This window comes from Sander lucioperca, chromosome 9 (genome assembly GCF_008315115.2).
Source record: "Sander lucioperca isolate FBNREF2018 chromosome 9, SLUC_FBN_1.2, whole genome shotgun sequence".
Classification (NCBI taxonomy): Eukaryota; Metazoa; Chordata; class Actinopteri; order Perciformes; family Percidae; genus Sander; species Sander lucioperca.
Genome location: NC_050181.1, coordinates 26,098,106 through 26,122,457, shown reverse-complemented (window position 1 = coordinate 26,122,457; position 24,352 = coordinate 26,098,106). Strand labels below are relative to the sequence as shown.

Below are 24,352 nucleotides of genomic sequence, written 5' to 3'. Positions count from 1 at the left end.
AAAATCAGAATATCAATTTTTAAACCCTGCTCTAATTGGAAAAGAAGCAGCTTTTGTTGCGTTGTTAATAGTTTCAGAATTTCATATCTAACTGAAGCTGCAGCGTTGACTCACTTTGCCTCTCAACTTCCAACTTCCAACTCATCTTAACACCTCAATATAATTTTCAGCACCAAACCAAACCCCCCCGGTTTCTTCTTCAATCTGCCAGAAACAGGACCGATCAGAGCCCAGACCGTTTACTATTTGTCGCCGCTCTCTGTTTCCGACACAAATAACTGTACGAGCAATAATATGAGAAACATTGTGGGTGACCGCGCCTTAGGCCTTATCCAATAACCGCCGGGGAAATTCTATTTGGGATTTCCTCCCCACCTGCTGCGAGACGCTGGCGAATGGAATAATAAAATACAGGGGGAAAAAAAGCAAAGTGAAAAGTCATACTGTTAACAGCGCGGCATCAAGCCAACTCAAAAATAATCCCAGCATCCCCTAGCTCTCACCCCCAACCACCACCAGCATGCACATGCTCTCTCATACATACAAATGACGGGAGACGAGATAAAAGTCCATTTCTATGCACAAATATGCTCACTCGCCTCTGCACAGACACAGGTCTCAGCTGCTACAGTCACATTTTTGCAAATAACTGCAGCAATACTCGAGAAGAGAAGTTATTTTCACAATAAATGAAAGAGAGAACTCTTCAGGTATTGTTTTAATACACTGGTCATCTGTATTAGAGTCAGGGGTGGCATCTCAGTGGGGAAGGCGTCCTTTAAATTGCTCTGCGGTGTCACAGCCTCTCCTGAGCCTCACCGCCATCACCAAGCTATTTTTACCAACCAAACAATGTGGCTGGCAGGCAGAGTATTTGTCTTTCTTGAAAACAATAAAACATTGTGTTTGCCCGACGTCTGGAATCTTAAACAGGCTCATTTTTCTCTTATTAAAAACAAACTGATTTTAAATTGGTTCACATTCAAGGTGAATTATAAAGCATGTGGAGGAAGGTGGTATTTTGTACAAATTAGGCGTGGCGCATTTAAATTTAATCTGCTCAAATACTCTATTACCATTTTTAATTGGCTGTTTATTCATTTCCCAGCTATAGTAGAGAGCTCACGTCGTGCAACAATTGACATATATTATTGCATTTCTGCCAAAGAATACACTTGGTAGCATTCAATTTAATTCAATTAAATACGACTTTATCTATTCCTGTGAGGGCAACTGTATGCAGCAGCTTGCCAACCAAATCAACAGAACCCAACTAAAAAATACAGTTAATAACAAAAACATTCAAAATGCTGTATGCTCAAACACTATATGTGGACTTGGTAATACATTAATAAATAACTATAAATATCTAAACCGCTATCTAAAGGATGCAGAATCTACAAAGAAACACAAGGCAATGAGGCTGTAAAAAAAGCAAGAAAACAATAAGGGGCCCAATATTGAACCCTGGGGGATCCCACACGGGATGCTAGCTGGAATAGATAATGCATTTCCTAAAGAAATTACTAAACTGGTTGGTTGTTCCGTTTTTGTTGAACATGTTTTAGTATAGTTTGTGACAATGTACTGTATTTTACTAATATATGTTTTAAATATTTGTCTACCCTCATGCATAAATGGGGTGGACACAACTCAGTATAACAATTTATCATCAGAGCGTGTATATTGTCTGTGTGTTTCGATTTGGGTTCTAACTGAGAAGACATAGTCTGCCGTTTCAGTAAAAAATTATGTAGTTTTTTACATCCCTATGCTCTCAGGCTCGACTTGGATCTTCTCATTAAAGACTTTGTGTTTCTCTCAAGATATACGATAAGGGTTTCCAGCAATGTTTTTCCAAATACCATCAATCTTGTTATGCTCCACAAGTTCTAATCTTGTGGATTTGCTCTTTTATGTATTGTGCATTTGACTCTAAAGATTCCTGTGCACCACCCATTACTCTCAAATGATCTTCAGATAAGTGCTTGCTCTTTCTGCTTTCATTGCCTGCAAAAACCTTGCCCATCAGCTAATAAAACTACACATTTTTTCTTACAACCCCCCCGGCTAATTGATTAAAATGTACCAGGTGGTATCAGAATAAAATTTGCAACCTGTCTGATCGACTGACTGCTAGTTGGACTTTAGTGATGTAGCTGCATTTCCTGATCACATGCTATTACCTTAGTGAGTTCAGTGAGTCTGACTCTTAAACACACACACACATATACATATATATATATATATATATATATATATATATATATATATATATACACACATATACATCAGCAATGTGTCTTTCAAACGCTCTTATTTCAATCCGAGTGCAGCAAGTCTTTCCTGCGGTGGTGTTGTGGTCTCAGTGGGAGGGCGAAGATCCATAAATATGGAAATCAGGAGGAGATATATTTAATTCTGTATTCACAGGATTCAAGTAGGATGAGACCTGCGCTGGTTGGGATTGTGTTACAGCCCCTCCCCCGCCTGGATGTGCTCTTGGTACGATCCATCACTGCATTAAAAGCGGGGGTTGTTTCTGAAAGGAGGTATAGTGGGTGCAGATGGAAAAATGTCTTCGTTATCATAATGAAAAAAAAGATGCAACAATGTGCAGCTACACTATCATTTTTTTTTAAGTAAAAATCAATTTAATGCGCATGTTATCCAAAGATACAGCTTTAACTAAAGCAGCTGATTTCTCCAACTTTAGCTCAATTCCACCCATCCCATGAAGAGAACTAATCAGAGAAAATATTTGCAGTATCAATGATCAATCAGCTGTTTTTGCATGAATGTGAACGGCGCTAACAACGGCTCCAGGGAGCTAAAGAGTAAAATTAAACAATTCATAATTTGGTCGCGAACCGCCTATTTTCAGGACCAATACATAGATTAGTTTTGCTTTTAAAATGAAGATAATGAAAGAATCTAAAGAGAGGGAACAATCTACACTCATTGCCCCTCTCTAGATTTAATGTGTAACCAATATGTCATCTTGTTTTTAACTTTGGGGATTTTTTGTAAATACTGGAATGCAGTGGTGAGATTCCACACTTGATCTGTTGGACGAACCAAGGCAAGTAGTTCAACATAGATTATTTGTAAAATAAAAGTGTGGAGGCAAGGATCAAAGTTATACTTTTAACATCCATGCAGGAAAATCTTAACTCAAGGTCCACTTCAAAGCTAGACAAACTACTGTTTTCAAGGTCAAGCGTGAACTTCTCAGACATATATTTGAATGTTGTCTACTTAGTAGTGAAAACATTCCATGTGTAAAAAAAGGGGCCCGAAATTGAACCCTGAGGGATCCCATGCTATCAGCAAAAGATGATAAAGTACAAACATTAACATAGAGGATCACGTCTGAGCTACCAGCCTGATCCCTTAAAACTGTCAAGAATCTCCTGCATCTGCTGCAAGGAGGAAGTACTTTGTTACTTTTAAGAGGGAAAAACAGCCTAAAAAGTCTTCAGTCATAGTGGATTAAAATGACAGAAAAGGGGACTGAAAATATTTGGAATAGGTGAGTTTCAGTCCACGTTTTTTAAAGAATATAGCTTGTTTAAAACAGCTTTAGGGCCCTATCTTGCACCCGGCGCAGCGCAGCACAAAGCCCATAGCCCAACGCAAGTGTCTTTGCTAGTTTAAGACCGACGCAGTTGTCAATTTCATTGTTATTTTAACAGCAAATTAGTAAAATGCACCTAGGCTTGTGCACAGAGTGCGCACACTATCCTTGTTACACACACACACACACACACACACACACAGGGACGCACAGCAGCACACACACACGCAAAAGAAAAAATAAAATAAAAATATTACGGTGCAAATCCGCCATCATAACAGCAATGCTCCAAGGTCCAAACGCGCCTGGCTTTTAAAGGGAATGGGAGATCATACTCTGATTGGTTTATTGCATGTTATGCCCAAAACACACCTATGATTAATTAAGACACGTAAGAACAACCCTTTTGAACAGTGCGCCTGGCGCACAGACCCTTTCGTCCACCATTAAACTAGCAAAAGTGGATTCGTACACACCCTAAACACACCTGCGCCAAGTGCTTCACGCCGTGTGCTTAGATTGTTAAAATAGAGCCCTTAGTGTCTCTGTGTTCTTACCTGGTCCTGGTCTCAGTATCTTCATGAGTAGAGTGGCACATGGCGCTGAACTGGGACACGAAGAAGTCGTAGCGGCGGTGGTAAGACGGCGTGTCCTCCTCAATGTTGGCAAACTTCACAAACTAGAGAGAGGACAGGGAGATAAGGGAAACATTCATTAGGGCCTTTATAAAAACTCAAGTGCATTATCTAGTGGACTAAAAGGGAATTCATTTCATTAGGCTGTACCAAAAAGTTTTTGGTGACTGTGTAACGATGCAGTATTGCCACCAAAAATATCTCGACACTATGCTGTATCAATCTTTTAATTAAAAATACTTTTTACCTCCTTATGGTATTTAAGTATTAGACAAATGATTCAGCTTGACAAAATATTAAAGAGAAATATGGACGTCACATGGGCAGATATTCAGTGCTCCAGTGTGAAAACTGTCCTCAATCAACCTCTGATTGCCTGCATTGGTGTTCAAACACCTCAAATCAGAAGTGAGAGAGGCAACATAGCTGCTTATTGACTTTTCACCCCTTTAACAATGGAGGGAGACAGAGAAAAGAGAGACAACGAAAACATAATGACTTGTGGAACGTTTCCAGTGACTCAGAGTATAAAATAACGTCATATTTTTGCATGGGGATGAACGTTATAATATGATATGAATGATAATAAGCATGAGAGAGCCACCACCCATTTGTCCAGGCTATAATTTCCTCCCTCTAAACAAGCGCAGAGTGCCCTCTGGAGAGGCCTCCTCTCTCCTCACACTCAGCCATGCTCGAGTGGCGCTCCTCGCAACCCTATCATTGTCCACTGCAACAAATTGCTTCTGTACAGTTCGGCATTGGTGACCAAAACCCTGCCGTTCTACCTGGTAATTTCCTCCCATTTTGTACCTAACCTTTCCTGGGGGTAATGGCTCAGATGGCAGCTGGCACACAGGAGAGTGGCTTCCCTAATGTGTTACTGCAGCAGAGGAGGGAATCCAGGCGTCAGACACATGTAGAGAGCGTGGATTGATTACTGGGTTGTGTTTATGAGGTGCTGATGGGGAACTGTGATCAGGACTTGAGTGTGGGCGCCATGTGGTGTAGGGGGCCCAATGTACATACCCAATACAAAATGTCCCCTAATACAAAATAACATGTTCAAAACAAAAGGACACAGATTAAATAGAGTCTATTTTCTTTTTAGCAGGGGCGTAGCCAGATGTTAACATTCGGGGCTCAGCCCAAACCTAGTGGGGGTCCGGGAGCATGATCATTAAGCGGCTGTATGCACTATTTTGATAATAGATTGCCTAAAAATGCATTTTGGGTGGCCAGGTTGGCTCAGTGGGTAGAGCAGGCGCACATATACTGAGAGGTTTATGCCTCGACGCAGAGGTCCAGGGTTCGAATCCGACCTGTGACGATTCCCCCCCCCCCCTCTCTCTCTCACTCCTTTCTCACCTAGCTGTCCTGTCAACATTAAAGGCGGAAAAGCCCAAAAAGTAATCTTAAAAAAAAAGAATTGCATTTTGGTAAACATGACACTATTTTTTATATGCTTATCTCTTTTTTCGACACCTTTGACATTTTTATGGCTTATTTCAACCTTTGATACTTTTGGCACTTTTTCTGCTTTTGTTGAAGTTTTTGTCTGGTTTTTTTCAACGTCTTTGTCCTTTTTTGTGTTTTTGTTGCCTTTTTGTTACATTCTGTTTTGTATCTAGTTGTTCTGTAACTGCCTTTATCATTCTGAAACCAGAACACAACAAATGTTGAGGTATTTATATAGCTATATTTAATTTGCATAACGTAGGTAGGGTTGCTGCAACCCTAAAAGAATCGCCGCTTTTGAGAAAACATTCGGGGCTGGACCCCCAGAAGCCACACCCCCTCGCTCCGCCCCTGCTTTTGAGCCATGTTGGCTTCCATTGAAAACTGCTAGAGTTTTGATGATGACACCGGTGTTACCATAGAGGCTGAAGGCATGTATTGTAAGTTCATTCATTCATTCAACCTTTACTATTTATACGAGAGAGATCATTGAGGAGTGGCCTTCATTTACGAATCAATTACAAAGACAAAAAAAGAAAAAACACAAAGAAGCAACACCATCATAAATCCAATAGAAAGCTACTAAAACTTTCTGAATTGGAAGAAGAATTTGATAAATAAATTAGGATAATTAGGATGTAAAAGAAAACACAATGACGTGAAGCAATAACAAGTAGAAGTTTGGAGGTTAAAAAAAATCAGATTTCTAAAATGTCTGAAAGGTACAAAAGGTGAGGTGTTGTCTTTTGTTCCAGGAGTTAGGTGCACTAAAATTAAAATATTTTTTCCATGCTCAGACCGAGCTCGTGGAACATGAAGCAAAAGCCAGTCAGCGCAGCGAGTCTGATAACGTCCCTCTGAGTGACAAATCAGTTCTATAAGGTAAGACGGTAGGGCCTTATAAGCCTCTTTCCAACCAAGTAGTTACAGGAACGTAGTTATAGGAACAGTCCACTTCTTAACAGTTCTATTAACTACTCTCCCCGAAAACCAGTTTTGCCATTTGCATTCACACTGGCCAAGTGGCCATAGTAACTGGTAGGAGGTGTAAGGGAGTGAAGCAAGCACGGCAACGGTCTTTATAGCGTCTTTATAGGATCCTCGTAACGGAGTTCCAACGGCGGCGTTTAAAGACTAAGCTGGAGTACTTAACAGAGAAACACAGAAGACGAAGGCTCCAGCGTAATATGATCCTAGTTAATATGATGGAAGAAGATAGAAGAGCAGAGCGCAACAGGCAAACCAAACGGCGGGTACGCTTAACTAGCATTAACAATTAGCTGGTTGAATGCGTGAGGTTTGTCTTATGAGTTAGCATACGTAGGCGAAATGCAACAGACAGTGAAGAATATGTACTGTTTGTGTTTCAGACGTTGCTAGGTCACTAAGGGTTCCTATGCGAGAAAGGGAAAAGGTAAAAGACCCTGTCCTGAAGTAGGATCTGAAAGAGTTACAGGAACTGACGTCAGAGGAACTTAATAATCCCCAAATTGGTCCAGTCGGAACACGAGAAAAAAAGGGTTTTAGGAACGTTATGTTCTAGGAACTGCAGAAATCCCTCCGAAAAGGGACTAGATAAAAGGATACCTGTAAGTATCACGTCTTTTGGAGAGAAGACCACCCAACCCTGTCGTATAAAATACAATGCCACTTTGGAGAAAAGCATCTGCCTAATGAATATAATGTAATTTCGAATGATATAAAGTCTGGTTTCTCTTTGCAAAGGAAATAAGCTTAATGGTATTAGCTTTGTGTATCTGGGTAATTTTCCGCTTTTAAACTTGTAAAACACAAAAAAAACACTTGAGGCAATTTAAACAAATGTCTGGAATTTCCATTTCAGTTGAACAGAAGGCTGAAGCCTTTCACATGGAGAGGAGAAGTGCTTTAAGTGAAGAGGGGAAAATTCTGGTTGGAGCGGAGTCTTCATCATGTAAATAAGACTATTTAAAAAGCAACAGGCTTCCTGCCTCACTGATGCCTCGTGGCAAAGCAGTTAGGATTTTTATACAATGAGAAAATTAGAGAGTGATACAAACACCGGCGCAATTTGTTTTGCCTCCCTCAGGCCATTTTAAAGAGCTCAATTTAAAAAGGAGGCATTAAAAAAAAGTCCTGTGAAAAGGAATGGTTTAACTTATCTATGCATACTAATGACATAACAAGTGCTAAAGAGTAGAATCCATTTACACCAGCATAGCCACTTCAAGTTGATCATTAAACCTTTGCACAGTTGGAAACATCGAAGTCAATAAGAAACTAGATGTTTTTCTAATTAAGTTTCCTCTGAAATCCTCCTATTTTACTTGTACACTCACTTCCTGTTGTTCTGAACAGTGACTGGAAGATGTCTGAAGCTTCACCAAGAGTCACAGAGTTTTCGACTTTCTAACATTTCTTTCTACAGTAAAACCTAGTGAGGCACTGAGACCGCAGGTTCAATTATTTGCTGATGATAGCAGTCTTAAAAAGCAGTATTTCTTCAAGCAAACTGTCGGAACAAAACACTGCCTTTAACTTTGACAACATCGCAGTGAACACGCCAGTGAGATGGATTTTCAATAGCCTTATTCATAACCTTCTTATACAAAGTTCGCTGCATTCAAACACTGTCATGCATGTGTCCATTTAAGCACTCCTCCCACTACAACTTAGAAGCTCCTCCATCTTGGATCTAACACGGATGTCAATGAACGAGCAGCCCTTCAGTCAGAGTGAGTAAAATAGCTGCTGTTTGGCTACATAGAAATCATTTTGAAAGTTATTTGTTTTCATTTGTAATAAAAACAGCAGGCTGTTTCTGTAACTCAGTTATAAGGGCAGCAGTCTCACATTTACAAACTGGCCTATTGCCATACATGTCCACAATAAAGTGAAATAAATGTGGAAATTGAGATCTAATTATCAAAGACGTTTAGGGTATTGGGTATTGCCAATGATTTCCAGAATTGATTCGATTTTGATTGACAAGGTCCCAATTCGATTACATTTCCGATTCCATATCTATAGGTTAGGGGGGGTTTCAGTTAGAAGATCAATTTTGCATAAGAATAGCTGGCCCCTTAGGAAGTTTACCAGGCTTCGAAGCAAATTGAACATAGTGGCCTAACAGTGGAACTGCAACGCTATGCCCTTATACATCCATGGTGAAAAGGCATATTTTAAAAGATCGATTTTTGAATTTTATCTCAGATCAATCAAACACATATCAATTTCATTGGAGAATCGATTATTTTAACCCAGCCTTAGAGACGTTCACTGGCATTTTAATAACTATAAAGACTTTTTTTCTGGCCTGTCCTGCTGCTTTACTGCTGACCCAGTTGGCGTGTCAGCTTGACAGTTTGCGTTGAAGGAGGCAGACAGTTTGGTAACTCAAGCCAAGAAGTTGGACACTGTAGCCTGAAGCTGAAAGTTTTCCCTTGGCATTAGTTGTGTTCATTTCCTGTATCCCCATCACAAGTGACATTTCTGCACCTCCGTCTCGTCAGCAGGTGACAGTTTGTCAACGGAAAGCACACAGGAAGTTAACAGCAGTTTGGAGGAAACTATCAGGAGTCCTGGCATCTGCAGTTTATCAGTGTTGATGTCTTGTGTTGCAAACAGAGCGCTGCTCCTCTCCCTCTCAGTTCTCATTTGTGCTTAATGATCATCAAAAATCGTGTATGTCTAATGTACATTATATGCTTCATATGTAAGTGAGAACACATCTGAAAATCTCCTGTTGTGTGGTACTGTTGTGTGTAAAAGAGCAACTTCGGACTATGTCAGGGCCTGATTCATCGGCCATTGTCCAGAGTTTATATGAGAAAACGGAGACAACTTGCTGTTGGTAAAGCACATTTCAATTCAATTTGATTCATAGTGTCAAATCACAACAGAAGTTATCTCAGGACACCTTACAGAGGTCTATACTAGAGATGGCCCGATTCCATTTTTTGCTTCCCGATACCGATTCCGATACCTGAACTTGCGTATTGGCCGATACCGAGTACTGATCTGATACCAGTGTGTCACATATTTTATTATGTTTTAACAACTGTATACTACTATCTCTGTATGATGATATGATGTATAACAGCTGTATACTACTATCTCTGTATGATGATATGATGTATAACAGCTGTATACTACTATCTCTGTATGATGATATGATGTATAACAGCTGTATACTACTATCTCTGTATGATGATATGATGTATAACAGCTGTATACTACTATCTCTGTATGATGATATGATGTATAACAGCTGTATACTACTATCTCTGTATAGATGATATGATGTATAACAGCTGTATACTACTATCCCTGTATGGATGATATGATGTATAACAGCTGTATACTACTATCTCTGTATGATGATATGATGTATAACAGCTGTATACTACTATCTCTGTATGGATGATATGATGTATAACAACTGTATACTACTATCTCTGTATGGATGATATGATGTATAACAGCTGTATACTACTATCTCTGTATGATGATATGATGTATAACAGCTGTATACTACTATCTCTGTATGGATGATATGATGTATAACAACTGTATACTACTATCTCTGTATGATGATATGATGTATAACAGCTGTATACTACTATCTCTGTATGGATGATATGATGTATAACAACTGTATACTACTATCTCTGTATGGATGATATGATGTATAACAGCTGTATACTACTATCTCTGTATGATGATATGATGTATAACAGCTGTATACTACTATCTCTGTATGATGATATGATGTATAACAGCTGTATACTACTATCTCTGTATAGATGATATGATGTATAACAGCTGTATACTACTATCTCTGTATGATGATATGATGTATAACAGCTGTATACTACTATCTCTGTATGGATGATATGATGTATAACAGCTGTATACTACTATCTCTGTATAGATGATATGATGTATAACAGCTGTATACTACTATCTCTGTATAGATGATATGATGTATAACAGCTGTATACTACTATCTCTGTATAGATGATATGATGTATAACAGCTGTATACTACTATCTCTGTATGATGATATGATGTATAACAGCTGTATACTACTATCTCTGTATGATGATATGATGTATAACAGCTGTATACTACTATCTCTGTATGATGATATGATGTATAACAGCTGTATACTACTATCTCTGTATGATGATATGATGTATAACAGCTGTATACTACTATCCCTGTATGATGATATGATGTATAACAGCTGTATACTACTATCCCTGTATGATGATATGATGTATAACAGCTGTATACTACTATCTCTGTATGATGATATGATGTATAACAGCTGTATACTACTATCTCTGTATGATGATATGATGTATAACAGCTGTATACTACTATCCCTGTATGGATGTGATATGATTTCTATCTTTGTTGTCGGTCTGGCTCAGGATAAACTCTTTGTGAAACATGAACAATGAACGCCCCAGAACTTTCTTTTATTCTGCAGTTTGACAGTCAGTTATAACGGAAAAAGAAACATAAATACTACTAACTACTTTAACATAGACTTTCTTTAGGGCTTTATTACATGGTATCAGATCGGTGCATAAACTCCAGTACTTCCTGATACCGATATCGGCGTTTTAGGCAGTATCGGAGAACATCGCTAGTCTATACCACACTATAACTTACAAAGACCCAACAATTCCCCCCCAAGAGCAAGCATTTTGTACGAAAGTAGAGAGGAAAAACTTCCTTTCAACAGGCAGAAACCTCAGACAAACCCTAACTCTTGGTGGGCGGCCATCTGCTGCTGCTGAGACACTGATACAGATATAGAGAAATATGATTCATAATAATTATAGCAAATGGTATGATGAACCGTGGTTGCATTTACAGTAACAATAAAGATAATTGAACTATGACTAGGACTAGAAATAATAGTAGCAGCTGTGCAGGGCGTAGCAGGGCGTAGAGAAGGACCATGGCAGCAGCTGCGAAACGTGATTTAGGTGCCACCCTAGTCCAAGGAAATCTGTGAGGCAAGAAAGCATAAGGACTCATGGGAAGCCCTCCCTCACACTTTCAGAAGCGTTCAATTGGTTTATAGTTAAATTGGGAACATGCTGGGAGAAATCTGGGTAATCTCGTTTTTCTTTTGGTTCTTTTAAATCTGATCGGGGAACAAACAACAAAAAAGGAAATGTGAAGAAGATTGAACTGACAGATTTTCTTGGCAAACGACTGTCTGAATGTGTGGCACCTCCGGCCCCACAGGCTATAAATAAACTCCCCTGTGAGTCTGACTCAGTGGCTTGGTGTGTCTGAGTGTGGACTGATGCGTTTCTCTTCTATTGAGACGGAGTGGAGGGAGAGACACTTCTAGCCATCGCAGTCTGCCAATTTCTTGTGATAAAGTAAACTGGCAGATACATTTGGAAACAGCGACTGGCTGGCGGCACAGACAGGAGACACACACACTCATGCTGGGTAGTGTAAAAAAGAAAATAGAAACTGTTCTTTTGTAAGAGAGGGAAAAAGTTACATTGAAGGTGATAAATGGTGCGTGTTTTTTTAATGAATATGCCATTCTTAGATTGATTAGAAAACCTTTGTATAATATTTACAGAATGATTTATCACCTCCTCCCCCGAGGTTTTTCTTTTTCATCTGTTAGTCAGCAGAAAAGTTACTGCAAACATTTAAGTGCAGCACTTCCTCCCACTTTGAAGAAAAACAAGTACAACCCAGACACATTTCTACCTAAAGACAATTTCACCCAGTTTGCATTTTGTTTGCAAACTTATCCTTCTGCAAAATCCGTCTATTATTTACCAAATTTGTTGAAATATATATTTTGATGGGCCTTGAAAAGTCAAGAAACACGAGCAGTCAGACGACCAGACGGGTTAGAAACACACCACGGTGAAATGAATTAACCAAACTATCTTTTATAAACATCTATCACAGTTTACAGACCCACTTCCTGCTTCACATTCCCTTTAAAAGCAGGCGCGCTTGTTCCATTGTGGATTGCTATTATGATGGAGGGTTTGCTAGGCGCACTCTCTTAATACATCCATGGGCGCACGCCAGGAGCGCCCAAATAAAGAAAAAAAACATACTTTCCGATGTTTTGGGCTCACTCTCACTGAATCACGAGGTTATGAATGCATGGTGATATTTTTGCAATGTAGTCTAACATTAGACCGTGATGACCTCACTATAGACGATGCAGCTCTTCGGTCTCTCCTCTCCCGTGCTGCTGTTGGGGCATTTGGGTTAAGTGGCATCGGCAGTTGCAGTTCAACATCACATCTCCTTAAGGCTAATAGTTCCTCATTCATGTCATCAACACATCCATGATTCATGGAAATGTTGTGTAAAACAAGGTCATATTTTTCTTTGTATTTATGTATGGTTTGCAAAAATGGGAACTGCTGGGTCCGTGAGATGAGAGAAGCAAAGTGTATGCACGGTGTGCACATGCTACATTACGGCCAAGCATGCGCCCTTAAAATAGCATCTGATTAACGCGCCACTGACTTTAGACTAGGTTTTTCCTGGTCTGTGGCGGAACTGTTTTCTGAAACTGCAAAATAGCACTAGGGAACGTTGGCGCCGGAACACGCCTCCTCTTTTTGCTGAACCGCCCCCCGGGAGCGCAAGTTCATTCCCTAATTTACCGACGTGAGTCTGTTGAGGGAAAAGTCCGCTGTGAGTCGGGTGCAAAATAGGAATGAGACATGCGTCGGTGTACAAAGTCAATTGCACTGGGTGCAAGATAGGGCCAAGAGTCTTCATGAGACAATGTATAACTATTGTTGTCACAGGTTTCATACACTTTCTGTCACAAAACACCGAAGAGCAAAACTCCTATCAGAGCAGGAACCCTGGGACAAAAGTTTAGGGGTTATATGACAAATAATGTCAGAACACTTGATGTCAGAATGATGGAAAAGCCGTGCAGACTTCACGCACAATATCACAGGGGAAGATTGATGTTTTTCAATTAAAAAAAAATCCAATTTCTCCCATACATTTTGTGTCTGTTTGTGGGATTGTGTGTCTCTTTGTAGTCGTGTTGAGTCTCTTTTTGGTCATTTCTGTTTCCTTTGGGGTTGTTTTGGGTCTCTGTGGTCATGTGGCGTCTCTTTGTAGTCGGTTTGGGTGTTTGTGGTAGTTTTGCGTCCCTTTTTTATTTCATCATTTTGGACCGTTATTATTCCCATATCTGTGTCTGAAACGTTAGCTGAAAGCTAGAGCAGATCATAAATAAAAAACACTCAAAAAGCCTAAAGACAAAACTTACTAAAGAAGTCCAACTACAGTCATTAGATCTGAGAAAAGTCTTGTAGTTACATTCATTTGGCTTTAGGTGCTGCACCTAAACCTTATAATGGCAGGAAACCCCTGCTCATTTTGTCAACTAATCCATCAGTCGATTTAATCGACGTGAATGTCATTAATCTGTAAAACTGAATTTCTTTCTCCACATAATTTCATGCAAAAGCATCACTTTAAATCTTGTGTTGACCAGAGATGTGCTCAAAAGCTTCTTGGAAATAAATCATTCAGCATGAAAAAGGCACAAAAAAGTGACCTTAACGCCTGCTCCCTGACAGCCATGTGTTTCAAAGCCCTTTCCAGGATTTTCCCTGGCATTATAAGGTTTGGGTGCAGCACCCGAGCCGTTTTGGGCAGCCACCTAAGCCATATGGATGTGAGTAAATGACTTTTCTCAGATCTAATAATCGCAGTTTGTCCCCATTGGACTTTTTTAGCAAGTGTAGTCTTCAACTTCAACTTTATTTTTGTCTCCGAAGGGCGATTAGGTGTGCAGCAAGTATAAACACATACAAGACAAATAAATACATACAAGCTCTACAACCAGTCCAACTGGAACACAACCGGAAAAGTACGTGGACAAATAAATACCAGTACAAGGTGCATGGATAGCAGCGTCACAGTAACCTACACAGGGTAGGAAAAAGTGCTTATCAGCCTACAAAGTTGACACAATATAATCAACGACGACCATCATCAACAACATCAGCATCCATTACATTACGTCACCAACCCCTTTTATCAACGTTTCTGACATCCTCAACACATAGTCAACAGACTAGAATCTACAACCAACCAAGGAATAAAGAAAGAAAAGAAAGAGGACGAAATGAGGTAGCCAAGAGATCAAAGAAGACTCCTCCTCTGACCCCTATTCAAGAAGGAAATGGCTACAGGTATAAAGGAGTACTTGTGCCTGTTACTCCTTACAGATAGACATCTTAGACGGGAACCAGACGGCAAGGACTGAAATTCAGGGAATAAGGGGTGGGAACTGTCGGAGCGAACAGCATTAGCTTTCCTGACTATCTGTCCATGGAACAGGTCTGACAATGTGCACTGTTGGACACCCAATATAGTCTTTAAGCTTTTTGAGTAATATATATATATATATTTTGCTCTGGCTTATAACTGTCCAAAATGATGTTAGCAGCGGTTAAACAAAGAAACGGCGATTACTTAAAAAGTACTGCGAGTTGAAAATGATGTAATAATTGTTACAGGCCTACCGCCATTGTAATGTTCTGCTGTAATTTCCTGTTCTAACCAGACTGAAGGTTATTTCTCTTACCGAGTTGGTCCCCAGGACCTGCAGGTCCGGCTCTCTGGACTCCAGCAGCTTGGCCACCATGTGCAGGAAACTCTCCACGAAGGGTTTGATGCTCTGGGAGTGACAGGCCATCAGCAGCTGGTCCAGAGCCTCCATGGCTATCACCACATTCCTGCACACAGGCCATCGAGACTGTACATTATCATTAGTTTCTTAAGCCGCCTACACATGATAAGCGATTTGCTCTCAGCGCGCCCACTAGGCAGGGCGCACAGCAAAGCGCAGAGGGCAAAGTGCAGCGCAGGTATTCGTCATCAAGGGTGGCAAGGAAGCTATTTCCCGTTGCTAGGTAACGACAGCTGTTATCTCATTGGTTGCGCTCTCGAAAGGTCAGCAGCAACTAGGTCAAAGTTGAAATAATTTGAACCTTGAGCACAGCACAAAGCGGCAAATCCGAGCGAATAGTTGGGCGCCACCGCTGTCCCCCGTAGGAGATCAATGGACGGGTGGCGCATAACGGTTTTGCCGCGTATGATGTGTAGGCGGCTTTAGTGCGCTTTCACGTCTATAGTTCAATGGACTCGATGCGATTTGGGGATGAAGTTGCAACATTGTTGGATTTTTCATTAGGTTCGGTTTGCGTTCGCACTGCATTTTGTCAAACGCACCGAACACTGTAAACACAGGTCACGCGATGGAAGCGGCCACTTGTTTATTGGACAGAATATCCGAAACTCGCCGACACTTCTGCTCTCACATTTATAACGTCTCGGGTTTTCTGGTTCTGCTTGAACGCAGCATTAAAGCTTTAGTGCGTAACTTTTTGATATTAATGAACATCCGTTACATTCAAGCCGTTGCCAAATGAGTTGCTACAAAGCTAATGAAGACTACCAGCTCCACACAACTCTCTAATCCTCCGTGTCCTCCTTGGCTACTAGCAACTGTGTGAAGGAGGGGGAGGCGGGGCCTGATCACAGAAGGCTTGTATCATGTGGACACGCCAACTTTTTGTTGTCATTACTTAGATTGATTCCTCATGGGGGAGACCGAAACTACGCACTATAGCTTTAAGAAGGCGAACAATGTGAGCAGCTGACAGACAGCGAGTAAAGGAGAGAGAGAGATGATCTCACACAGACGGATGATGTCACACCAACGACCAGCGATGTGTGCTCAGAACAGCTTATGGATCTGAAAGTTATCGTCCCTTAACTCATATAGAACTCCCTAAATTGTGTGCGAGGTTAAACCTGCAGGCAAGTAAATGCTCCGTTTTTGGTTCACTTCCTGTATTTGGGTCGGATCGCGTTCTCACCTGAAGTGAACTGAACTCTAGTTTACTTGGAAGTGAACCGAGACCCCCGTTATCAAGCGGACCAGAGTTCGGTTGTTTGATCCGCACCAGAGTTCAGATGAGCTTTCACACCGCCCCGAACCAACTGGACTATACGACCAAAAAGCTCCAGGGTTGGTTTTAAACGGAGCAAAACGAGGCCGGTGTTAGAGCAACCCTCCTACAACCAGGCATGAGCCGGCACGCTGGCAGGGAGAGGGATTTCTAAACTGCACTTCCTCTCCTTGACGACTCAAAAAACAGCTCATAGCGTGGGAATGGTATGGTGGAAAGAGAGAGAGAGAGAGAGAGAGAGAGAGAGAGAGTTGTGTTGAGTTGTGTTTGCTCTCCGGCTGTTAGCTTCTGGGAATAACAATCACGGCCAATTAAACATAATTGCTGACGTTCTAATCACTGTATTGATTCGGGGCTGCCAATCTTCTTTTAGAAAATACACGGGGGACATTTTTGTCTGCACACTGGCAGGAAGAGGGATTTCTAAATTACACTTTTCTATTCTTGACAAGTCATAAAAAACAGCTCATACCGCAGGAATGGTATGACAGAAAATTTCAGCCGTTTTGAAACACTTACTTTTTCAAACCGCGGTAGAGCATGAAACCGGTAACCAGCCCATGCCTAGGTTGTACGAACTACAGTTCTCCAGTTTTGGAGAAGCAGGCGGGAGTTCTTGGGCGGAAAAAGAAAGGAAAACTCGAGATGAAACGACTTACCCGTAGCGGTGTCGCACCACGTCTCTGCTCAGCCTCTCGGCCAGGTACGCTCCGATCCTGTCCAGTTTCTCTGGAGCCGACACGGCGTAGAAGGTCAGCTTCTCCATGTCCGATTTACTGAGGCCATCCTGAAGACATACACAAGGCAGTCCTCAGTCACATGATTTAAGAGCTGCAGTGATTAGTCGACTAATCGATCAGTCGATCGATAGGAAAATAATCACCAAGTTTTCAGCCTCTCATATGTCGTCACTGTCGGTTGAAGACCTTGTATGTCCAAAACACATTACTGTATTGTGTCAACAGATAAGATCATTTAATATTGTATGTGGCGTTTTCTTTTGCGTAGGGTTGGGTACCAAAACCCGGGTCCACTATGGAACCGGTTCCTACGCAACCGGTAGGAATCGGACCGGATTAGAACGCAAATTTCGGTTCCTCATTTCGGTTCCACTTAATGTGTCGACTGAAATATTTTCCCTGTGTCGCTCCGAAACGGACGTAAAAATATCACACTTTCTCTGTAGTCTACCGTTAGCTAGCTACCGTAAATGTAGGCTACTTTTAAAATGCCATATTTTCCCTCTGGGCTCACCAAAACAGACATAAATGCATATTAACCATTCACTGCACGTGATCGCTAGTAAACATATTACATCTTTGATGTCATTTGTCAGTTTTTCAAGAATTGGTTTAGGAATCGGAATCGTTTTAAAAGTACCGGTTCGGTACTGGAATCGTAAAAATCTAAACGATACCCAACCCTACTTTTGCGGGGTGTAAATGTTCCTCCAAAACAAGGATCAGACCTTTACCTATATAACCATTGCACTGAACTACCTTGCACTATATTTAAATCTTAAATCTCAGACTATACTGATATTGCACTATCCCTTCAGTCTCTTCAATTGTTATTGTATATTTTGTATATTTTTTGTAAATTTCTATTGTATTGCTGTTATACTGTATACTTAACAGTATTTTTTTTTATATTTCTTACTGTCCTTTCGGTCTTTATTCTTTATATGTTAAGTGAGTGTTGTACTTTGAGAGGAAAGATTAACCAGAGTCAAATTCCTTGTTTGTTTACGCAAACCTGGCCAATAAAGCTGATTCTGATTTAGGGGGGCTCAGCCCCTAATGAGAATGTGACACGGATACAGTGGCCCCCTGCGCTAACGCCGCCTTCCCACTGGCAGTTGAAATCAGCTCCGATACGGCTGCGAAACGACCGGAAGTCATTCATTTCCTATGGAGATTCTCAGACCGCATGCGAATGGGTCCGAACCGATGTGAACGGGTGCGGTAAAAAATCGTGTCAGTTGGTCATCCGGATACGTTAAAAAAAACTGCGACAGGCTAGGGACGGTTCCTATCCGACAATTCCAGCGGAAGTTAGCATTGCTATGGTACTGATAAACAAATTTAAATTCTTAACTTTTAATAAAATAAATAATGATTTCATAACGATAAGTTGTCATGATTTCCTAACGTTATTAGGGCAGTTAATACAATTAAAATGTACAATTATATTTTAGTGGCCGTTTCCCTCACCCCGCTCATTCACATACTGCCAGAATTCATTCATTCCATGAATGATGGCAAATCGTCGGCTGGTCAACGCTCTTGCTGTCGCTCTCCTACACTGGAGACGCAAACAGAAAAAGAAGAGCTCCGTGTGGGTGAAATACTTTCTATTTATATCTCTATAGCCCTCATCAGAGAGGACATCGAGAATCGTACATTCAAACATTCAGTCGCTCTAGTCTCTCCGCCATTTACTCGCTTCAGACGCTTTTCTACGGTGTAGTACGACGGCCACTGGGGGGGCGTATTGCGTATTACGGAGCTTATTTCAAGTGCCAGTGGGAAGGCGGCGTAAATCAGTAATTTCATTAGCCGATAATCTCTGAGCTAGCTACTGAACAACAACGTCAGCTAATGTTTTTTGACACTATTAACACTATGATGGAACTAAACCTGACACTTTATAAGTCACAGTAATAACGACCATTTTTGACCCAATGTTCTAACATTCAGCAATTGTAGTTGCTTGCGTTTCAATTTGGGTTCTAATCTGCGCCATGAAATTACCAACGTTAAAACTTCCCAACCGCACTCCTGCTCTCCCTCTGACAGATTAGATAGAGACTCAGCCAAAGGCGGGAGTCTGGCATAACCACCTCCGAATGGCCAACACTATGTTTCTGTTAACCCTTTCCTTGACGGGGTTACAGGTGCGTAGCATCGGCGACAGACACACAGGATATATTAAACCTGTTTCAAGCCCGTTGAGCCTGTAATTGTTTGTCCTCTGTCACTAACAGACAAGTTCCCAAGCTCTAACTTGAAGCACTAATATTGAACAAGGGTCTAAAATCGCCAACGGTCCGGAGCTTAAGATTGTGATTGGTTCAAAGAAACTTTCTATCCCAGAATGCATCTATCGTGTAGCCAGACCTTACTCCACAGCGCTGTGGAGATAGGTCTGGCAATGCAAGACTATACTGTATATGACAGCAGACAGCAGCCAGCTTATATAAATATATTTGCGCCAGGTGTCAGACATAAAGAGCGGGGAGTTAATTTGAGTGTGGCTGTCCCCCGAGGGTTATCAGCCCCTTGGCAAGCCATAATTAAATTGACCAGGTCTCGACCGTTCAAGCATTTCCATTTCTCACTGCAACTGTTTGCTTACACCAAAGGCCCTTGAGAAGATATTGGGGGGGGGGGGGGGGCAAGTGTATGGGGCAAACCACGAACACTTAAGCGTATTAATTAACAAGGGGTCGAGGAATCAAATGGGTGATAATAACTCGCAGTCCTGTCATCAAAGCCATGTCACATTTAATAACCAGATGTATCGAGGTCTGGAAGCTTCCGTGTGGCTCCATGGTCCTTTAATCATGTCTGTGTTGTGACCGGGAAGCTCTCCGGTGGCGGAGGTGTCGCTGGCTCGCCATGGCAATCTCAACACTGGGGTAACAGCTGGGCACCAATCAGGGTGTTAATACGCTGCTAACAGCCCACACTGGGACCGCCGCATGCTGTCTGATGATATACAAGACTCTTTTTTTCTACAGTTTTCATGTACTGTCCCTACTTTTAATTGGTGCTTTCACCAAACATTTACACAATGAGAGTTTGATAAATAATCATCAGCAACATGGATATAATGACTAAGTGGCTAAAGGCAAATAAGAGAACACTTAGGCTACGTTTACACCGCAAGTCTTAATGCTTCATTCCGATTTTTTGTTTGTCTGTTCACATGACCTTTTACAATGTGGCCTATATCAGATTCCAGTGGGAACTGTTTGCGGAACTTCGAACTGATCCGCATGATCAAAAGAACAATAACAATGACATCAGACGCAGCACGCTGTTGCACTAAAGTTAGGGAGGAAGGAAGCATTTTCACTTTTATTTCAAGATGTTTGTGTAATGGCAGCCGTAACATTAATGAGCATACACTTATTAGGTCTAACACCTCACTCTCCCTCCATTGACTTGCTCCATCACTGTTCTCCATTTTGTAGGCCTAGTCAAGTTTTTAATGTTACTGTCTGTGTCTAGGGCTAACTCCCGGCAGAGCAGAATTGTGACAAATGTCGATGTAGATTGACGTAAAAGTCACATCAGATCCGCCGCGTTGAAAGAAATCAGACCTGGGTCTGATTCAGGACCACATATGGAAGTGGTCTAAATCTGATTTGAAAAAAATCAGATCTGGGCAAGATTTGAGTGTTCACACTACTTCTGAAGAAGTCTGACCTGGTCACCCCAAAAAAAAAATCTGATTTGGGCCACTTTTGCCTGCAGTCTAAATGTAGCTTTACACTACTGTAATGCAGCCTGTAAAACCAGGAAAAGACAACACTTATGTCATATTACGATACCCAAAATATAACACAATATCTAGGGCCCTATATTGCACCCAGCGCATATGACTTTGTACACCGACGCATGTATCATTCCTATTTTGCACCCGACTCACAGCGGACTTTTCCCTCAACAGACTCACGTCGGTAAATTAGGGAATGAACTTGCGCTCCCGGGGGGCGGTTCAGCAAAAAGAGGATGCGTGTTCCGGCGCCAACGTTCCCTAGTGCTATTTTGCAGTTTCAGAAAACAGTTCTGCCACAGACCAGGAAAAACCTAGTCTAAAGTCAGTGGCGTGTTATTCAGATGCTATTTTAAAGGCGCATGCTTGGCCGTAATGTAGCATGTGCACACCGCGCATACACTTTGCTTCTCTCATCTCACGGACCCAGCAGTTCCCATTTTTGCAAACCATACATAAATACAAGGAAAAATATGACCTTGTTTTACACAACATTTCCATGAATCATGGATGTGTTGATGACATAAATGAGGAAATATTAGAGGACTTAAATAGATGTGATGTTGAGCTGCATGTACTGATGCCACTTAACCCAAATGCCCCAACAGCAGCATGGGAGAGGAGAGACAGAAGAGCTGCATGGTCTATAGTGAGGTCATCTCGGTCTAATGTTAGACTACATTGTAAAAATATCACCATGCATTCATAACCTCGTGATTCAGTGAGAGTGAGCCCAAAACATCGGAAAGTATGTTTTTGTGACATTTCTTTATTTACATTTTGTCAGAAAGTAAAATCAATAGCAAACGTCGGTCTCCTCGGCTGTGAACCGCTCCTGGCGTGCGCCCATGGATGTATTCAGAGCGTGCGCCTAGCAAAAAAGCTTTTAAAGGGAATGTGAGATAACGTTCTGATTAGTTTATTGCACGTTACACCCAAACCACACCTATGAGTAATGTAGCTACTTCAGACCAACCCATTTTAGATTTGCGTCGGGCGCAAGAGTCCTTTATCCCGCCGGTATAATAGCAAGAGCGCCCGAGATCCGCCCACAACGCTACTTGCGTTTGGCGTTTGATACTTGTGTTTCAGATCGTTAAAATAGGGCCCCTAGTCTCATATCACAATATTGATTTATATTGATATATTTCCCATTCATACATCTATGTATACATGCATATCTATGTGTGTTTTATGCTTGTATACATATGTTGTCTTTGTCTTTGTGTGTGCACTTTGGTGCAAACCTGTATGCTTTTAAAGTGCTATATAAATGAAATAAATTTAAAACTTTTACACGTCATTGTACAAGTTGTACAGAGCTGTAGCCTCGAAATGCTTAGAAAACGTAAACATTTAAAAAGCACGACAAACATGGAACTACAATTTCACTGAACAAAACAAGACTAAAATGTCTAAAAAACAAAAGACTATAATTTTACTAAAACTAATGACCATTCTCGGCAAAAAAATGATGGTTTATAGCGCGACAGCTTGCAGTGACTTACTTTGGGGTCCTCAGGGAAGATATTGTCCACCAGGCGTTTGTACCTCGGCCTGAGCGGCCCGCAGCAGCCACACACTCCTGCAAAACACAACAACAAAGACACGACCGTTAGCAAAGGGCACCCTGAGCTCCTGACATTCTGTCATAAACTGCTGCCGTCAGGTCTGACTGAAGAAAATGTGCATCAGATAAAGGCTGCAGGAAGCCTAGAGACGAGAACATTTTGATGAAAATGGTAGCTTCAAAGACTTGAGACACACTTCACCGTAAAAAATATAAATATTAGACTGTCCTATTTTTACGATTGTAGAGCAGATCTCCTGAGCATACGCACCACTACACGCTGCTCTCGTGTCCGGTGTCGCCAGTTTCACTGATTACAGTGAAAGCTTAGTGTCGGAACATCCGTTCCACATACGTTACGCATGCAACGTAGCCGGCCCGTTACTGTACATTTCTTCCTGACCACCACAGACAGAGGAAGAATTCATAGAGGGTTATACATGTAACTACCGCCTGGAGTTGTCATGCTAAAAGAGTAGCAGTAAACCAGTAAAAGATTTGTGAACGTTCCTTCCGAATCAATGAGCGTGGCCGTCAGAAATGACATGAAATGTCAGTGCTTTTGTGTCTGAAGGAGCAGCAGACCACAACTGAAAGGTCACAGCAGCATTCAGCTCCTCTGACAGACGATCAATGAGGAAAGCCTTTTAGCATCAGTGACCAATCTCATCAAGTTCTAACATATCAAAAAAGGGAACAAACTGGGCCGAAAGAACGCAAAGATGCTGAACTCTAGCCACTCTGTTGGAAAACAGCACTACTCTATCGGCCTTCAAGCAGAAAGACACAACCAAATTATCAAATTCTCTCCAAAAATTTTACTTTTCTGTAACTACTTTTGCCATTCCATGCTAAATAAAAAATGTCATCCAACTAGAAGTTGTCAACTATTTTCCTGCAAGTTCTTACAACGTGCAAAAGCCAATCACAGACATTATTAGATCTTGGTACAAGCATGCTGCATGCTTATTGGCTCACTGACGCTGATGAGATTTACTCCTTTAGGTATTAAACATTGGTATTTAAAAGACGAGGCATTTTTCGACACTCGATACTAACAATTGGGTCAGTGCCTAAAAAGTATTGAATTCGGTACCCAGCCCTACAACCAGTGGTGTAGTCTACGTGATACGCAGGTACGTACGTATGTATGCCTTTAATCGGCAACTACTTCAACAATCTATTAATCCATTTGAGTCAAAGTAAAACGTGTGATTCCAGCTTGTTAAATATGAATATTGTTCTAGTTTCTTCTCTCCTCTGTGACAGTAAACTGAATATCTTTGAGTTGTGAACAAAACAAGACATTTGAGGACGTCATTTTGGGCTTTTTGGGAAACACTGATCCACATTTGTCCCCATTTTCTGACATTTTAGAGACCAGACAACTAATCCATTCATCGAGATAATAGATAATAATCCACAGATTAATCGACTATGAAAATAGCCGTTAGTTGCAGCCTTAGATCCAACCGAACACGTCTGAAACCAAAGCAAAGTTCTGCCTGGTTACCTGTGAGAGTCACCTTTCCCTCCTCAGACCCAGAAAATGAACTTTAGGGAAGCGGGGGAGGGACTTCATTTCCCACGAGCCCCTTCTCAGACAAATTCA

General features: G+C 41.2%; 1 protein-coding gene across 5 annotated transcripts in view; it reads right to left on the bottom strand.

Annotated features, from left to right (window-relative positions):
• The window catches only part of efr3a (EFR3 homolog A (S. cerevisiae)), a 160,964-nt gene that overhangs the window by 76,098 nt on the left and 60,514 nt on the right, over positions 1–24,352 (bottom strand). For all 5 annotated transcript variants that reach the window (XM_036004731.1, XM_036004728.1, XM_036004729.1 and 2 more), the window contains 4 exons: positions 22,679–22,755; positions 17,327–17,454; positions 15,278–15,428; positions 4,135–4,256 (listed from right to left, as the gene is read on the bottom strand). In XM_036004731.1, the coding sequence (XP_035860624.1) occupies positions 4,135–4,256; positions 15,278–15,428; positions 17,327–17,454; positions 22,679–22,755 (478 nt within the window). The remainder of the gene's footprint in view (positions 1–4,134; positions 4,257–15,277; positions 15,429–17,326; positions 17,455–22,678; positions 22,756–24,352) is intronic.